Here is a 14,425-nt window from a genome sequence, read left to right on the forward strand (position 1 = left end):
CCGTGGCTCGCGCTCCCAATCAAGCCGAGTTCCCTGCGAGCAACTTGTTGAATGTGCCTCAGATCGGGCCGGCCGCAGACGGACGTGCTCTTATTTCTCATTCTGGACCGGCAGCCTGAGAAACGCGGCCCCACCTAGACACAGCGTGACAGCTACTCTGCGAGAAGAAAGCGAGAGCTACGGGCAGACAACTTCTCTGACAAGTAATCGGAAGTTCCCTGTTTCCCGAGGAGCCGCTCATTAGCGAAAGCAGGAAATAGCTACGACTGAGCGTGCTCGACACCTTGCACCAGGGACCCTCTGGAGACTTGTGCAGCTCCAGAAAAAGCAGAAGGCAAAGAGGCAGCACAGAAACCAGATCAATGGACGGATCCTTTGATTTCTATATTCCATGCTGTCCACCTCTGCTCCAGACTGTTGATGGAGAGATGAGAGGGAAGGGGAAACGTACAGAGAGGAGGAGGGATGGCAAGAACGGGAGGCAGACGGGGTGAGAAAATGAGAAAGGCAAGAGGGAGAGAAGTGAAGGATGGGGGGGCGAGGCAGAGGTGTGAAGAGATGAGAGGGACAGAGATACGGGCGAGGGAAGATGAGAGTGTTTAGAGTCGCAGAATATGGCTGCGATTGAAGTCTGAGCGTGCTGGCCATGTACAGCACCATATGTCGTGTATTTATTTATCTATTTCTTTGACCCATACGGAGCAGCATATGGTCACTGCTAACAGAAAGGAGGTACTACAATCAGGAGCATTTGGATGATTAATAGTCCCAGTCACCTGTGTTTTATCCAAGAGCTTACCGGTTCTTTGGAGAAGCCACACTCACAGTGTGAGTCAGTTTTCAAAATTAAAAGCGCTTGTCTCTCTCAGACGTGGGGGTATAATCAGCTGCATCCCACCGCACTGCACACGTTTCATCCCGAATTTCAGTGCATTTTCCTTCTTCCTCCATGACCTGGAAACTGATGGTTGAGGCGAGTTCTTGACAGCTGTCATGAGACTTTTGGATATCATAGTAGGCTGGTGTCAGATTACCTTCAAAGTTCCTCCGTCAGAGTGAAAAACTGTGGGAGTGCCCTTATAGATTTTATTTTTGTTATTTCACCGCGGTCGGGAATCAAAACAACACGGCTGTGTTTCACAAAGCGACCCGATGCGTTTTACGGTCGCTCACGTCGCGTCACTGACGCTTACTTGACAGTTTTTTTTTTGACACATTGGAACTGTGTCAAAAAGAGTGACGTCTGTATCGGTCTGTCGATCGTTCAGTCACGCCACCTTCTCTTCACCCGGAACGAACTCATGATCTCAGCGAGGCATGGAAGGATATAAAAATGTCACGTTGTCATCAACCTCGCCAAAATAATCGCAGTTCATGCTATTATCCCTATAATCATCAAATATGCTTGGAACTTTTAAAATGGCACTTAAACACACAGAGAGGATGCATTTTTTTTTCATCTTTAGGCCACAAATGGCCACAGAGCTGGATGATGATCAGAGTTAGGAGTGTAAACTGGAGGCGTTGGCCTGTGCAGCAGTCGCCTTCCTCTCTGCACCTCATCTGCATGTCACTCTTTAGTTTGGAATCCCAGAATTTAGTTTTGAATCTGAGTCGATGTGAGAATCTGGCAATGCAGTGTTCGTTAGCGGAGCAACTGCACTGCTTTTTGGTTTCCCTCTCAGGAATCGCTCTCGAGTAAAATATCCCCTCCAGACTTACTCATATCACTTTCTCTCCGATAGAGCTCAAGCTTGACAGACCAGCCAGAACCATCTCTTCCTCCATTTTCTCGGTTACCGGGGCGACGAATCCCGAGCCAATCTGGTTTTGCCTGAAAAATAGCATCTCAAACTAAGTGACTGTTAGACACGTCTTCAGCAGACTGCTGTTGTCCAGGAATAACGTTCAGACGCTTCAGCGGCAGGCAAGAGTTCAGAAGAAACACATGAAGGCACAATTTCCCTTTGAGCTGCTTGTGTGTGCCCGGTTCCATTTTATATTTCAGCAGCGGGTATTGTACCAGTGGATATTCATACGGGATAGTTTATTAAAATACACAGTGTTTTAATTAGCTGCTCATAATGTGTTGGTGTAGTCATCAAAGCTGTTTCTATCAAATGTATCGATTTATTTCCATAGAACGTGTTTTTTTTTTTTTTGTTTTGTTTTTTTTCTCAACGGCCGCTCCTTTCAATTATCCTCATTCCATGCGAGTTTAATCTTATCTCATATCCACTTTAGAAGTTTAAAGCCTTTCACATTTACATATTAATTGCACGATGAATGTCTTTTTACAATTAGCCAAGGGACAATCCTGCAGTCTCTGAACTGCGGTCAGGCTGCCTCAGAACTCCCGAAGGAAGAGCGAAAATCTGCATTTGCCACGCACAACTAAAGGCATGATCGGCAAATGCGAATCAGCACCCAACAGACTGCTCTACTCGAGTATCCATGAAATGTCTGTACAGTAGACAGTGGTCATTCATGCACGTGACACAATCACAATTCAGGTTCAGGAAGAACACGAACACAAAGCCGTTCGGTCGGCCAGGGCACTTTGTTACTGCACCACAAACACGTGAAAGCTGTTCAACTTGTCGCCATGTGTCTTTATCTCTTTTTTTAATGTTATATATATATATTAGATTGCCTGTACAATAAAGGGAATATAATCAAATGAGAAAATTTGAAGGACAAACCTGTGCACAAGAAAATAAAATGTTCATCAATTCCATACAGTAGATTGTGAAGGCAGACACATCGCGTCTCGACAGCTGATGCTCCGCCGACCTCTTTTTTTTTTTTTCTCCCACACTGCGCAACAATGTGCGAGCCTGTTCTGCTCCCTCCTGCAGCTGCCTGTCTCAAGGCTGCACTCAACCTACAATACGGCGTGTCCCTTTGATTCACCGCAACATCTTAATGCGTTCCGGACATTTGTACACAACTTAATTGAATTCAACATTCATGTTTTTGGTCTCCTTGAGAGCACCGAGGTCTCGACTAGAATATAAAGTAAAGTTCCTGTGGTTTGAACATCCGACTCGGATGAATCACGCCCCCTCGGGGCCCCATTATTCAAAGATGATTTAAGCTCGTACTGAATCTGAATCGTAAAGTGATCTATATTTTATGGGTTCGAAATTAGGTGAGTCATGCTCTATTTTAGTGCCCCACGCTTTTCCTCTGGACTCACAGGATCCATACTTTCATGCCTCCTCAGAAAGTCTCGCGGTGGCTTGTTTACAAGAAAATTGTGTCTGGAACAAAACAAAATGACAACGTCAGAGCGGGGGAAAGTGGAAGGTAGATGTCAAAGAGAGTCCGTAAGTGCAGTGTGTTATCTCGGTTCCACAGAGAGGAAAGCAACATCAACAGGGATTCAAGCTGGGAGTGCAAGCCTTCAACAGATCTGACATCCAGCCCCCACTGGGTAACGGGCCAGGGCGACTGCGCCGCCACTTTTTGCGCCTCACCCGGGGTCACCTGCCAACGACAGCCTCACTCCACTGCCTCGCTAATCTACTCTCTTGTAGCCCGACACACTCCAAAGCTGTGCGCGCAGCCAAGGCTCGGGGAGTCTCGGGAATTTGCATGTGAGGCGCATCCACTGTCGGCTTGCATTACGGCTGATATCCATTCTCATTGATTCCGACGTCCTCTCACATTTACATTTATTCATTAGGCAGACGCTCGGCTCCCATCCCTCCCGCGCGAGACGTCTCGGCCCGAGCTTACTCGGCGTATTGTTCTGACAGCATGCAACAAGACGTAAACAAGAGGATACCGGTGTCCTTTCTCATCGGCAGGAGCGGCTTCACTGTTAAAGGAGATGTATTTATCAGAGAGAGAAAGGGAGGCCGATTCGAAGAAGGAGACTGGGAAGGAGGGAGGGCAGCAAAGTGAGGCGATGAGTGGGAGGAAGAGAGTGTGCGGCGGATGAATTGAGGATGGGAATGGAAAAAAAAAAAAGCCCCTTAACTTTGGCTTCGGCGACCTCAGGATAAGTGACGTGCTGAGTTTTATCGATTAGGTTAACTAACTCTGGAATACCCTGGCTGGTCAGCAGTATTAAAGCACTGCTGATACTGCGCTGCAGTGTACCAAGCTTGGCCCAGCCTCTTCCAGAAATGACTGTGCCTCTGAACACATTCCTAAAACACCTCCGAGTTTCATACCGCAAATTATTTGTTTGTCTGCCTCCAACAAGATTACACATTTCCCTCCTCCTGATGAGATTACAGTCATGAAAAAAGTCACGTGCGCTCTCTTTTCACGCCTTCTCACACAGCATCCTCACATGAGAAACCAAGCCTCCCATGTCTGTTTCTTTCTCCTCAACACGCCCGATCTCTTTGTGCCTGCAGGTGTTACGTTGATGACAAAGTGTCCAGGGTGGCGTGGCTCAATCGATCCAACATCATCTTCGCTGGCCAGGACAAGTGGTCCTTGGACCCCAGAGTAGATCTGGTCACTAAAGGACAGCTGGAGTACAGCCTGCGCATTCAAAAGGTAATAGTGGAAATTGAACCTGAGCGTACTACAGTGCTTATTCTGTCTGGGTGTTCGTGACCTGGGTTTGGATGACAGCTGCATGTATAGATGGGAGAGAGCAGAATTTTTTTTTATTTTTTATTTTTTTTTTTTTTTACCAAGCATTACTGGGGTGTTTTACATAAAAACGTGTGCTTGCACATTAAAATGTAGTCGTTATCTACTCACCCACATGGCGATGGAAAAATCGGATGAAGTTTCACACTCCATAAAACATTCCCAGAGCTTCTTCTTAAACAACGAAAGTAGCTTTGGACTCAAAACAAAAAAAAACCCTGAACATTGATATCTTAACTGGTGTAATCCAAGTTTCCAGAAGCCCACGCATCTCAAAGTGATTTGAACAGTCATTATTTGCACCCTTTTTAACACTGAAATATTTGATCTAACACTGCTAAGAGAAAAGGGCACCCCCCCCATCTGAAGTGGCTGCACCAGCTCAACCCCTTGTCAGCAGTCTAAATGACATCTTTTCAAAACAATTTGCTCTCTCGCTTCTTCCAGAGACTTGGATTATGAGATAGATGAGCTGTGTGGAGCCATTTGCATTTCAAACTGGGTTTGTGAAAGAGCGGGAACATGAAGCATTCGAGGGAAGAAAGACTGTCAGCTAGTCAGCTAATTTGTTCAGAAGAGATAATATGTGGAACGTTATCATTAATGCAAGAAAAAAGACAGAAGACTACACACCACACACTTGCAACAGTGTATAGGGTGTGTTCACAGTCCTCCAGGTTTAGTCAAGACAAAGAGATTGACGCAAACAAAAACAAAGCACAGAATTCTGAAGGTTCAGTCCAGTCCGCCATGGTCGTACACAGTGCAGGGTGTTGACACTGCTGAACAAAAAGTGAATGGTAGTTGTTCCTGGGGGGACTGCCTAGGACTGCAGTCTTTCTCAAACCTTAACCGAGTTTTGTGCCACAGCGCACACAGAAAACAGTCATTGTTTGGCCGCTGCCTGGCCGTAACATCGGCATTTTTTGCGACTTGCCAAACAGGTTAAATCACACAGTTTCATAATTGTGTTAAAAATCTAATCCAGGCAGTTTAGCACCTTCTTATGTATCTTATTATATGTGTATAGATAACACAATTGCCTATTCTGTTGTTCGTAGGTGGATGTGTATGACGAGGGGTCGTACACCTGCTCCATACAGACCAAGCAGCAGCCCAAGACCTCACAGGTCTACCTCATTGTACAAGGTAAGTGGCAGTGGCATACAGCACATCATGTCAGCTGAAAAGACGTAAAAGTCGATAAAAGACAAAACAAAAATGTGTCGCCATCCACCAGTTCTTCCGTGTTTACTCCTGTGAAATGATGTTTCAACTGTCCCCACAGTCAAAGACGTCATTGTCCAACAATGCACAAGCAGCAGACATCAGTGTCACTACCACTCCATTGTTAAATGTTCAAAGTATGTCCCTCCAAGGTGTCTGCAAGGAACACAGATGAATATGTATTGCCAGGAAAAGAAGCAGCAGTATATGTCACAAACACTTGCCTGCAGCAACAGAATTTCATGTTCCAGTTCAAATGAATCTTAAGTGCACTTGAAAAGCCCTCAGCAGTAGTTTTCCATTTCAAAGGATCGGAAGTTATTTCTCCTGAATGGAGACAGCGGGAAAGTTGAGAGCAAAAGATACTGTAATCATGAGGAGACTGAGAAGGAGAAGGTGGGGCAGGAATTCACGCAAGGCATGAAGGGGCTGAAATTAAGTTTCTCTTTTTTCCCCAAATGTTGTCTAAAAGTTATCTTTTTTGGGGTCTTAAAGTTGTAGCACCTGAGATAAAAGAGAAGGCGCTGCCTGAACATCATGAATTGGTTGTACCTCAGAGGGGTGATAGTGAGGTGTGTGCAGTTTTTTTTTGTTTTTTGTTTTTTTTTTGTGATCGTGCACATTGATCCCTGTGAAGTTAAATCTGCTCACAGTCACCCCAGATAACTGATCCCACAACATTTTTTTTAAAGGAGTTTTTAAGATTTCCAAACGTGCACGACCACAAAGTAGCTCATCGTCATTATGTGGATGATGCACAAATTTACACAGAAAAGGACTGAAATGAAGTGCTTAGCTTGAATCTGTCGTGTCGGCGCTGAATTAAATTCTACATCCACATTGGGACAATAAGAAAATCCGCCTGCTGATACCAGAGAAATCTAGCAAGACCACTCCAGTTCTCACAGCTTTACATTTGTTTCCTGTTTTTAAAGAAATTGACTTTACAGTGTAAGATTTTAAAGTATTTAAATGGTTTTATGGCCAGAATCCATCCAGGCCAGATCGAAACAAGAACAAACAGTCTTTAATTATTATAATTTAATGTATTTATTTTTTTTGCATTACATCAGAAGTAACTACAATGCAAAACTGGATTTTGTTCCAACTCTGAATTCTTCAAAACAAGGCTCAAACACTTCTGTGGGGTACTGTCTTAAATACATTATTTTTATTCAGGTTTTTATTTTTTCCTTTTTCTTATTGTTGTCTAATATTCTGTTGTTTTCTTTTCCTGTCTGAATGTGTCTTTTCATGTTGTCCTTCAGTGTCTTTTATACCCCTTTCTTTGCCTTCTTATCTCACGTAAAGCATGTTGTATTTGTTGTCTGTCGCTGTCTTGTTTTTGAAAGGTGCTCTGCATATAAATGTGCCCGACGCTGCTTGAGTGCTAGAATAATTAACTTTTTAAAGAAAAACTTTGGCATTTTGAGAAGTATGCTCCATCATTTGCTCATTCTTCCTCTCGCAGAGATCCGGGTGAGATTTTAATTACCGTTCTCGCCTGTGCGAGGCTAAAAATGTATGAAGATCCAGCAGTCGCTCATCCTAGCTAAGCCTAGCAATCGCAACAAGACATTTTTACACTTGCCCTCACAGGGTTAAGTGTTTGCTCTCATCCTTCATCTGCTTCAACATCATTTTGTGGCTCAGCAGTAGCCACACTCTGGCAGTGGCAGAGACGTGTATAGGGAATCTTTGGTAGTAACTAGTTGGCTAGTTACTGCCTCTTCTTTTCCTCCATGCAGTGGCGGGTTGCAACCAGCGTTAAGGTGCAATAGAGTACCACCACCTAGTCGGGATGGGAAAGAAATGGAAATGATTTAAGAGGTGTTGAATTAATTACACAATACTATCACTGTTATTATTGAAGCTGCTGTAACATGGAGCTGTGATCGCCAGACATATCAGCAAATAGGAGGATCGTCCTTGGCACGGAGGGACCGCCTCTTTGTGGAGTTCCCTGTCCTGATTGGAAGTTCTTTAATGCATTAGCAGTCAGAGGAGAAACATGGGTTACTGACCAAACTCTTTCCAATAGTTATTACTGTTTAAACACAGACTTCTTCTACACTTATTTCAATGTAAAAAAAAAATAATAATAATTGCATACAGCAGCTTTAACATGATATCACTATTTCAGTTTAAAATACCATGACTGTGGTCAGTGTTGGTGTATCAAGACACCCCTGCTACATGTTTATGAGTGCACTAAAGCCCGTACATGTAGAACATAAATCACTGAACCCCTCTGCCTCAGACTACCTCTTAACCTGTCAGGCTTCATTTGCTTTTAACCGTCAAATGAAGTGAACAAATCCTGGCACAAACAGCCTCAATAAATCCCACATTCAGATCTTCCTGCTTCTCCGTGTTGCAGAAAAACGGCAGAACGCTTGGCCCTTTTTTGTTTGTCTGTAAATGACTCAAATGTTTCTGAATTGCTCGCAACCTCTCGGGACCATGAGCCAGTAAGATCAATAGAAAAACTGAGTAGTGCATCAAGGCCGAGGGAAAAAAAAAAAAAAAAAAAAAGGAGTTCATTACCCATCAAGATGTCATTGTGGAGTCTCTGTACTGCCGTTTTTCAAAGTCGCAGTTAGCTGACAGGAATTGCTTTTAACCTGTCACAAACAGGCCACCTGACAGGCACGAGCGAGACACCTGAGAGCTCAGACGTGGGATCTCCTATAGCTTGTTTGTTTGCATGTGTGTGTGTGTGTGGGGGGGGGGAGTATATGTCTTTGCTTCCAGCTACAAATCCTTCAACCGTCACTTTTCTATTATCCCAAGAAAACGTACTGAAGCACAATACGGAGTGCCATAGATTGGCAGTGACAAATCTAATGCAGTTCAGTACATTTCACCATGGATCATTGCTTCATCAATCAGAGTTTGTTTTAATTTTAACTGCCCCTCCTGAATCAAACCCTCTGACCGTCCGATGTGAAACCCGAGCCCAGATGAATACGATGGGCACTCAGTGGGGGAAGTGCACCACAGTGTAATTTCGCCCGCACACAATGGCAACTGGGGAACTTCTCATCCAGCTATGAGCTGCAGATCTCATCCATTAATGGCATTTTTAAAGGTCAATATGTGAATTGATGCTCCTCTTCTCGGATCCATGGTAGCAAATTGCCTCTCCTTCCCAGAAGCCATTGTGTCCGATTATTCAGCGCTTGATCATTGGAATGTCCTGCGTCGGCTTCCAGAGTTTGTGTCGGCGGCCTCGTTTATCGCGGCTAATGCGACAGTTATAGCCAAACATTGATTCTGTTGCTTTCCTCCCTTGCTGTTTTGTCCCCCTGCTCTGCTTTCTCAAAGTCCCATTCAATTCGGCTGCCATTGTTACGCTCATCTGTTGTGCTTCCCGGCGACGTGGGTGTAATCTTCTCCTTGAGCTTCACTTCAGCATCTTTCATCTAAATTGCGGTGTGGTGCCGAAGGCGTAGGTTCCTGGCAATTACCGTAAATGTGTTGCTGTGAGCAAATACGGTGGGGTTTTTATTTACATTTAAACTGTGGTCAAATATTGAGCGCAGATGTGAGGGAACTGCCAAATTTAATGACAAGACACAGAAGTAAAATCCGTCTTCATGAGCAATCCCCCACTTACTTAACGTCAACTTTGGCATAGCTATAGTCAATCATTTTCCTGCTCTGTGTGTAAGTATGTCACTGAAGGAAGATAAGAGTGTGTCTTTGTGTGTGGCTCCACTACAGTATATACCATCACACACAGAAGCCCAAATCAACCCTCTAAAAAAAAAACAATCAACCCAATGTGATAATAATTCACCCTCCCTTCATCTTTTAATGGCTATGAAAATGTTAGAAGCATCAAACATGGCCCCTGGTTGCAGACCCAAGGAGCTGGGTTCACATAACCAAAGCCGACATTTTTTTTTTTCTGCTGGCAGGGACAGCGACGTAATTGGAAAACAAATGATCAGACAAAGTAGATTTGCGGCGGGTGAAAAAAGTGGCAGACTCGCAGGGCTCAGGCGAGCGCTGCCAGGCAGCAGGGTCACCGCACATGACAGGAATCCCAATATAATGGCAGGCTTTCCACCCCGAACCAATTTGATTTTTATGAAACACCGACTTAGAAGTTTAGCTGACGGGCAAGCTCAGGCTACCGTTGTGATGATATAAAGGTTCTTTGATGTTCGCCGAGTCTTTTAGCTTTAGAGTCAAGAGATGTTTGTGTGTGTGTGTGTGTGCGCGTGCGTGCAAATGTTCCATACCACTGTTTGATTTATGGTGACATAAATAAATTCCCTAAAATGTTCTTCCCCTTCTAAGTTTTTTTTTTTCCTTCTAATTAGTAAACCTATCCATTTCCCATAGCCTGTGGAGGGATATTCTTCAGTAAAATACACTACACACTTCGAACGTGAATGAAATATCACCCCATTAAAAGTATAACTCTGCTGCATTGATGGGATTTTTTTTTTTTTTTGGGGGGGGGGGGGTTGCATAAAGTTCACATGAAATATTCCACCATTTGATCAAGCTGGGAAAAAAAAAAAAAAAAGTCTAGCGCGTAGACGCTGCGTCTGACAGCGATCCCAGTGAGGGGGGGAACAGTCTGTACTTTCATGCTCATATCCACGGTGTTCAATCCTGTCTGTAGCCCATATAAACTGCTCGGCTGTCATTAATGATACTGTTCCACTCCTGAAGGACAGATTGTAGGGAACATTTCTTCGGATGTAAAAGAAAGATATTTTACACACTGAAAAATGTAATATCGTATTCCTCTATAACTACTGCCGTACTGAGTGAGCTAAAGCTTTCCTGACTCCATCCGTCTAAGACTAACGTAACCTGGGGACATCCGCGGATCTGCGATAATATTGCATATGATTAAAAAACATTTTCACGCAGTTTAAACTTTTAAACATTCTGTCGGTTCCAAAAAAACGACTTCTGCTTAGCGGCATGGCCGAGGCAAAGGCTTAACCAACGCTGTTACTATGAACAGCGGGTGGTGAAACAAGATGAGACGGGAGGAAGAGACTGACAGTACAACAAGCTGGAGGCAACACACAACACAATAACAGCATTGATCCTTAAATAACTCAACGACTTCTGGGATAGATCACCATTAGTGTGTGTACATATATTCATAGTTGCCAGAGGATGACTTCCACCAACTATAGTGATCTTCTTACTTTTCTCTTGCACCACCGTGAGCTCGACATGAAATTCTCCTCTACTGCATGGATTGCTATGAAACTGGGCTCAGGTTTTTATGGGAGCACTCACACTGACAGTGATGGTGTGCTGATGTCACTTGTCTTAAAGCATCATTGCCTGAATAAATGGACTCGATAAAGCGCTCAGTGCTTTGCAACACTTGTCACATTCACCCATCTGCACGCACATTGGTACACTGACGGCAGAGGCTGACGTGCGAGGTGCCTACCTGCTCATCAGGAGCCATTTGGGGCTCAGTATCTTGACCCGCTCTACCTCCTGAGCTGCAGCCACCCTGTCATAAAGTCAAACAGAGCTGCTAGCAGACTCTTAGGTTTGTTTCAATCCATGGGTAGAATGTCACAAAGTACATTTACTCGAGTGCTTGTACTTTACCGAGGTATATCCGATTTATGCTCCTTCATTGTTACATTTTTAACTTTGCCACATTTATTTAATATGCCCCTGCTACTTTCATTTCTGGAACAAAACACCCAATCAACTTATTAGATATGATGTGTTGTATTATACAGGTCGTGGATTACAGGCCCAGCTTCCCTGGGTTTTATGTGAGGACATCATGTCCAAATAAGAGCCATAAATGTGTAAGTTGCCCTGCAAAACCAACAGGAGAGCCCCTCGAGCCTAAAAGGCAGACCTTGATGCAACACCAGCCCTGTCCGTCATCTGTTCAGTCTTGTTTGACCTCTGCTTCTATCACTTAAACCTCTTCATCCTGTTCGCCTCCTCCACCAGCGAGGGTTTGATTATTTTGCGGTGTGGAGTTCCCACATGTTATTCCAGCTGTTTCACCAACAACCAGGGGGTAAGAAGTCCCTCTTCCAGCATTGGTTGCACAATGGCAGACACGCTTCTTTTGTGTTGTAATTCAACCACGTTTTCCCATTTTTCTGGGAAAAATCCAGCCCAGACCTAATAGCAAAGTAAGGTTTATAGGGAACCAATTTCTAGCTACACAAATGATGTAATTTTTTTCTACAGCCATTACACTGTGCAATCAGAATTTCCTTCAGTGATGAGTTAAGGCTTTTAAGTATGATTTTGAATGCAGGACCTTTATTTGTAATGGAGTATTTCCTTATGTATATATACTTTGTTTTTAATTAGATGGTGTGAGATATTATCCCACCACTACTACAATATTTTGAGAAATAAGGATAGGGTTGCTTTTTGCTCATGGGGAGGTGCAGTACAGTGTTAGCAATGTAAGGGAGGGCCTCACTTAAACAACCAAAAGCAAAAACAAAAAAGTAACATGACATGTAAGCCCAAATATAGCCCCAATCCCCTCCCCAATAATTAACATAGAGTCATTTACACAGCCATATTCAGCAGCAGCGGTTCAGCAAACTCAGCACTATTCGACATTGCTATGCAAATGCGCTTTATAAAAGCCAGAGACTGGGGAGTGATTCATTCATCCCGTGAGGTCCTCTAATAATACTCATCCCACAGGAGTGGAACTTTCAGTTCATTTAGCCCGTCCTGTAACTGACAATCTGCCTGCAGACTGCTGACCCCAATCAGAAATATTACAGCTCGTTGAACTCTGATTTCCACTGCTGCAACACGTCCAACAGCCGGGATTCTTTTGACAAGACTGTTTCAACAGCTAGGAAAGTTTTATTACACACAGTCAGCAAGTGATTCAGCTTTCGCCGCGCATGTTCTCAAATCACTGGCCTTATCACTCGCCACTTGTAACTCATTCGGTGGAGCCGTGCATCGCGGGCTGAAGGAGCCATAACAGCTGGATGGATTTCAGCACGCACTGTTGCTGCACCCCGCTGTGTGTGATTATACAAGGAGTGCATGTGTGTCCACGTGTCTGTCTACTAACCTGTGCTATCAATTATAGTGTGTGTGTGTGTGTTGGTTGTTTGCCAGATGCTCTGAGTTCCCTTGAAGCCTGTCAATATTATTGATTTGGTGTTGGTCTCCATTTGCAACAGTCTGCTCCTTTTCTCTTCTATTTTTTTTTCCCCTCTACTTCCTCCTCGCTCCAGCGATGACAGCGCTTGATCAGCTGATTCAAATCAGCATTGATCGGTTACTGTCACTTTTGAATTAAAGTCAGCACTTTAACATGCCCTGACCTTTATTAAATGATTTAAGCAGCCTTGTTAATATAAACATGTCTAACAATTCTTCCAAAAAAAAAAACAGCAACTTTCTTTTAAAGTTATTTTAGGCTGCAAACTCCCCCTGCAGTTAGTTAGAAATGAAGAGGGTTCTTGGATGAGAGGTGAAACATCTTCAAGAAAATGAAACAGGTCAAGCTGCCTAAGATACAGCATTTAGAATGAAGTTATTCTAATTCTCAGAATGCAGTGCAGCACAGACAAGACAAGACAAAAACATATTCTTTCTTATTTTTAAGCACAACATCATAAATCTAATTTCCGACGGGTTTTATGGCCAGAACCAGTCTGGCTAGGCAATCTGGATTAGCTCTTAAATCTACAAGTTATCACCGAAAACCTTCCCTGCGAGCGGCGCTCCCTCCAAGACAGATGGCGTGATCCATTCGTAAATGTCACAGAAACAGTGAGTGACTACGAAGCAGCAGACAAAGAGAACAGTCCCGTAAGCAGCTGTTCCCTGGCTTTTTCGCGACCCCATTTCAATATGCTGCGTCCACTGAGGAGCGACACATGTTGATGCCCTGCGGACGCCTGCGCCGCAGCGCGCGGGGTCGACAGAATTAACAGGGTGTTGTGTGCGTTGTCTCGACCGCGGCAACACAATCAGACAGATGCAATTACAGCCGGGTGTGTTGTTGTTGCACTTCTATTCAATCTCGCTGCAAAGAACTCACAGAAATCGTTCCCCTCCGGCGTGTTTGTTGTGTTAACCTTTAGTTCGTATTTGGCGAGTCCTCTTATGCCTGTTTTTTTTTTCTTTTTTTTTTTCTTTTTTTTTTTAATAGCAAGAGGACCTGACATCACTATTGACTCGAGCTCAGCCACGGGAAACAACCCTCTCCCAGCTACTCATCTCTGAATGTTAGACTAAATGATAGCAAACATCAACTGCCACCTCTCCCACACATATCCATCTCATCTTTCCCCTTCCTCTCCACCGCCTTTGTATCACAATGCTGTGGTATTTAAGAAGCTAATCCACAGAACTCTCTAAAGGCAGCCTTGCACTCTAAAGAGCACCCTGGCAGGAGGGGGGGGGCGTGTGCCCAGGTGTGTGTGTGTGTGTGTGTGTGTGTGTGTGTGTGTGTGTGTGTGTGTGTGTGTGTGTGTGTGTGTGTGTGTGTGTTTGCGCATATCTTCTACTCTACAGTCTGGCCAGGGATGAAGACTGACCTTTTAACAATTATCATGGGACAATCTGAACCTTTCAGTGG

At 44.1% G+C, this 14,425-nt stretch overlaps 1 protein-coding gene across 4 annotated transcripts in view; it reads left to right on the forward strand.

Annotated features, from left to right (window-relative positions):
• LOC119010882 (limbic system associated membrane protein) overlaps positions 1–14,425 on the forward strand; it is a 446,072-nt gene that overhangs the window by 369,220 nt on the left and 62,427 nt on the right. For all 4 annotated transcript variants that reach the window (XM_037083477.1, XM_037083460.1, XM_037083451.1 and 1 more), the window contains 2 exons: positions 4,371–4,515; positions 5,676–5,763. In XM_037083477.1, coding sequence (XP_036939372.1) covers positions 4,371–4,515; positions 5,676–5,763 — 233 coding nt within the window. The remainder of the gene's footprint in view (positions 1–4,370; positions 4,516–5,675; positions 5,764–14,425) is intronic.

This window comes from Acanthopagrus latus, chromosome 2, assembly GCF_904848185.1.
Source record: "Acanthopagrus latus isolate v.2019 chromosome 2, fAcaLat1.1, whole genome shotgun sequence".
NCBI classification, from domain to species: Eukaryota; Metazoa; Chordata; class Actinopteri; order Spariformes; family Sparidae; genus Acanthopagrus; species Acanthopagrus latus.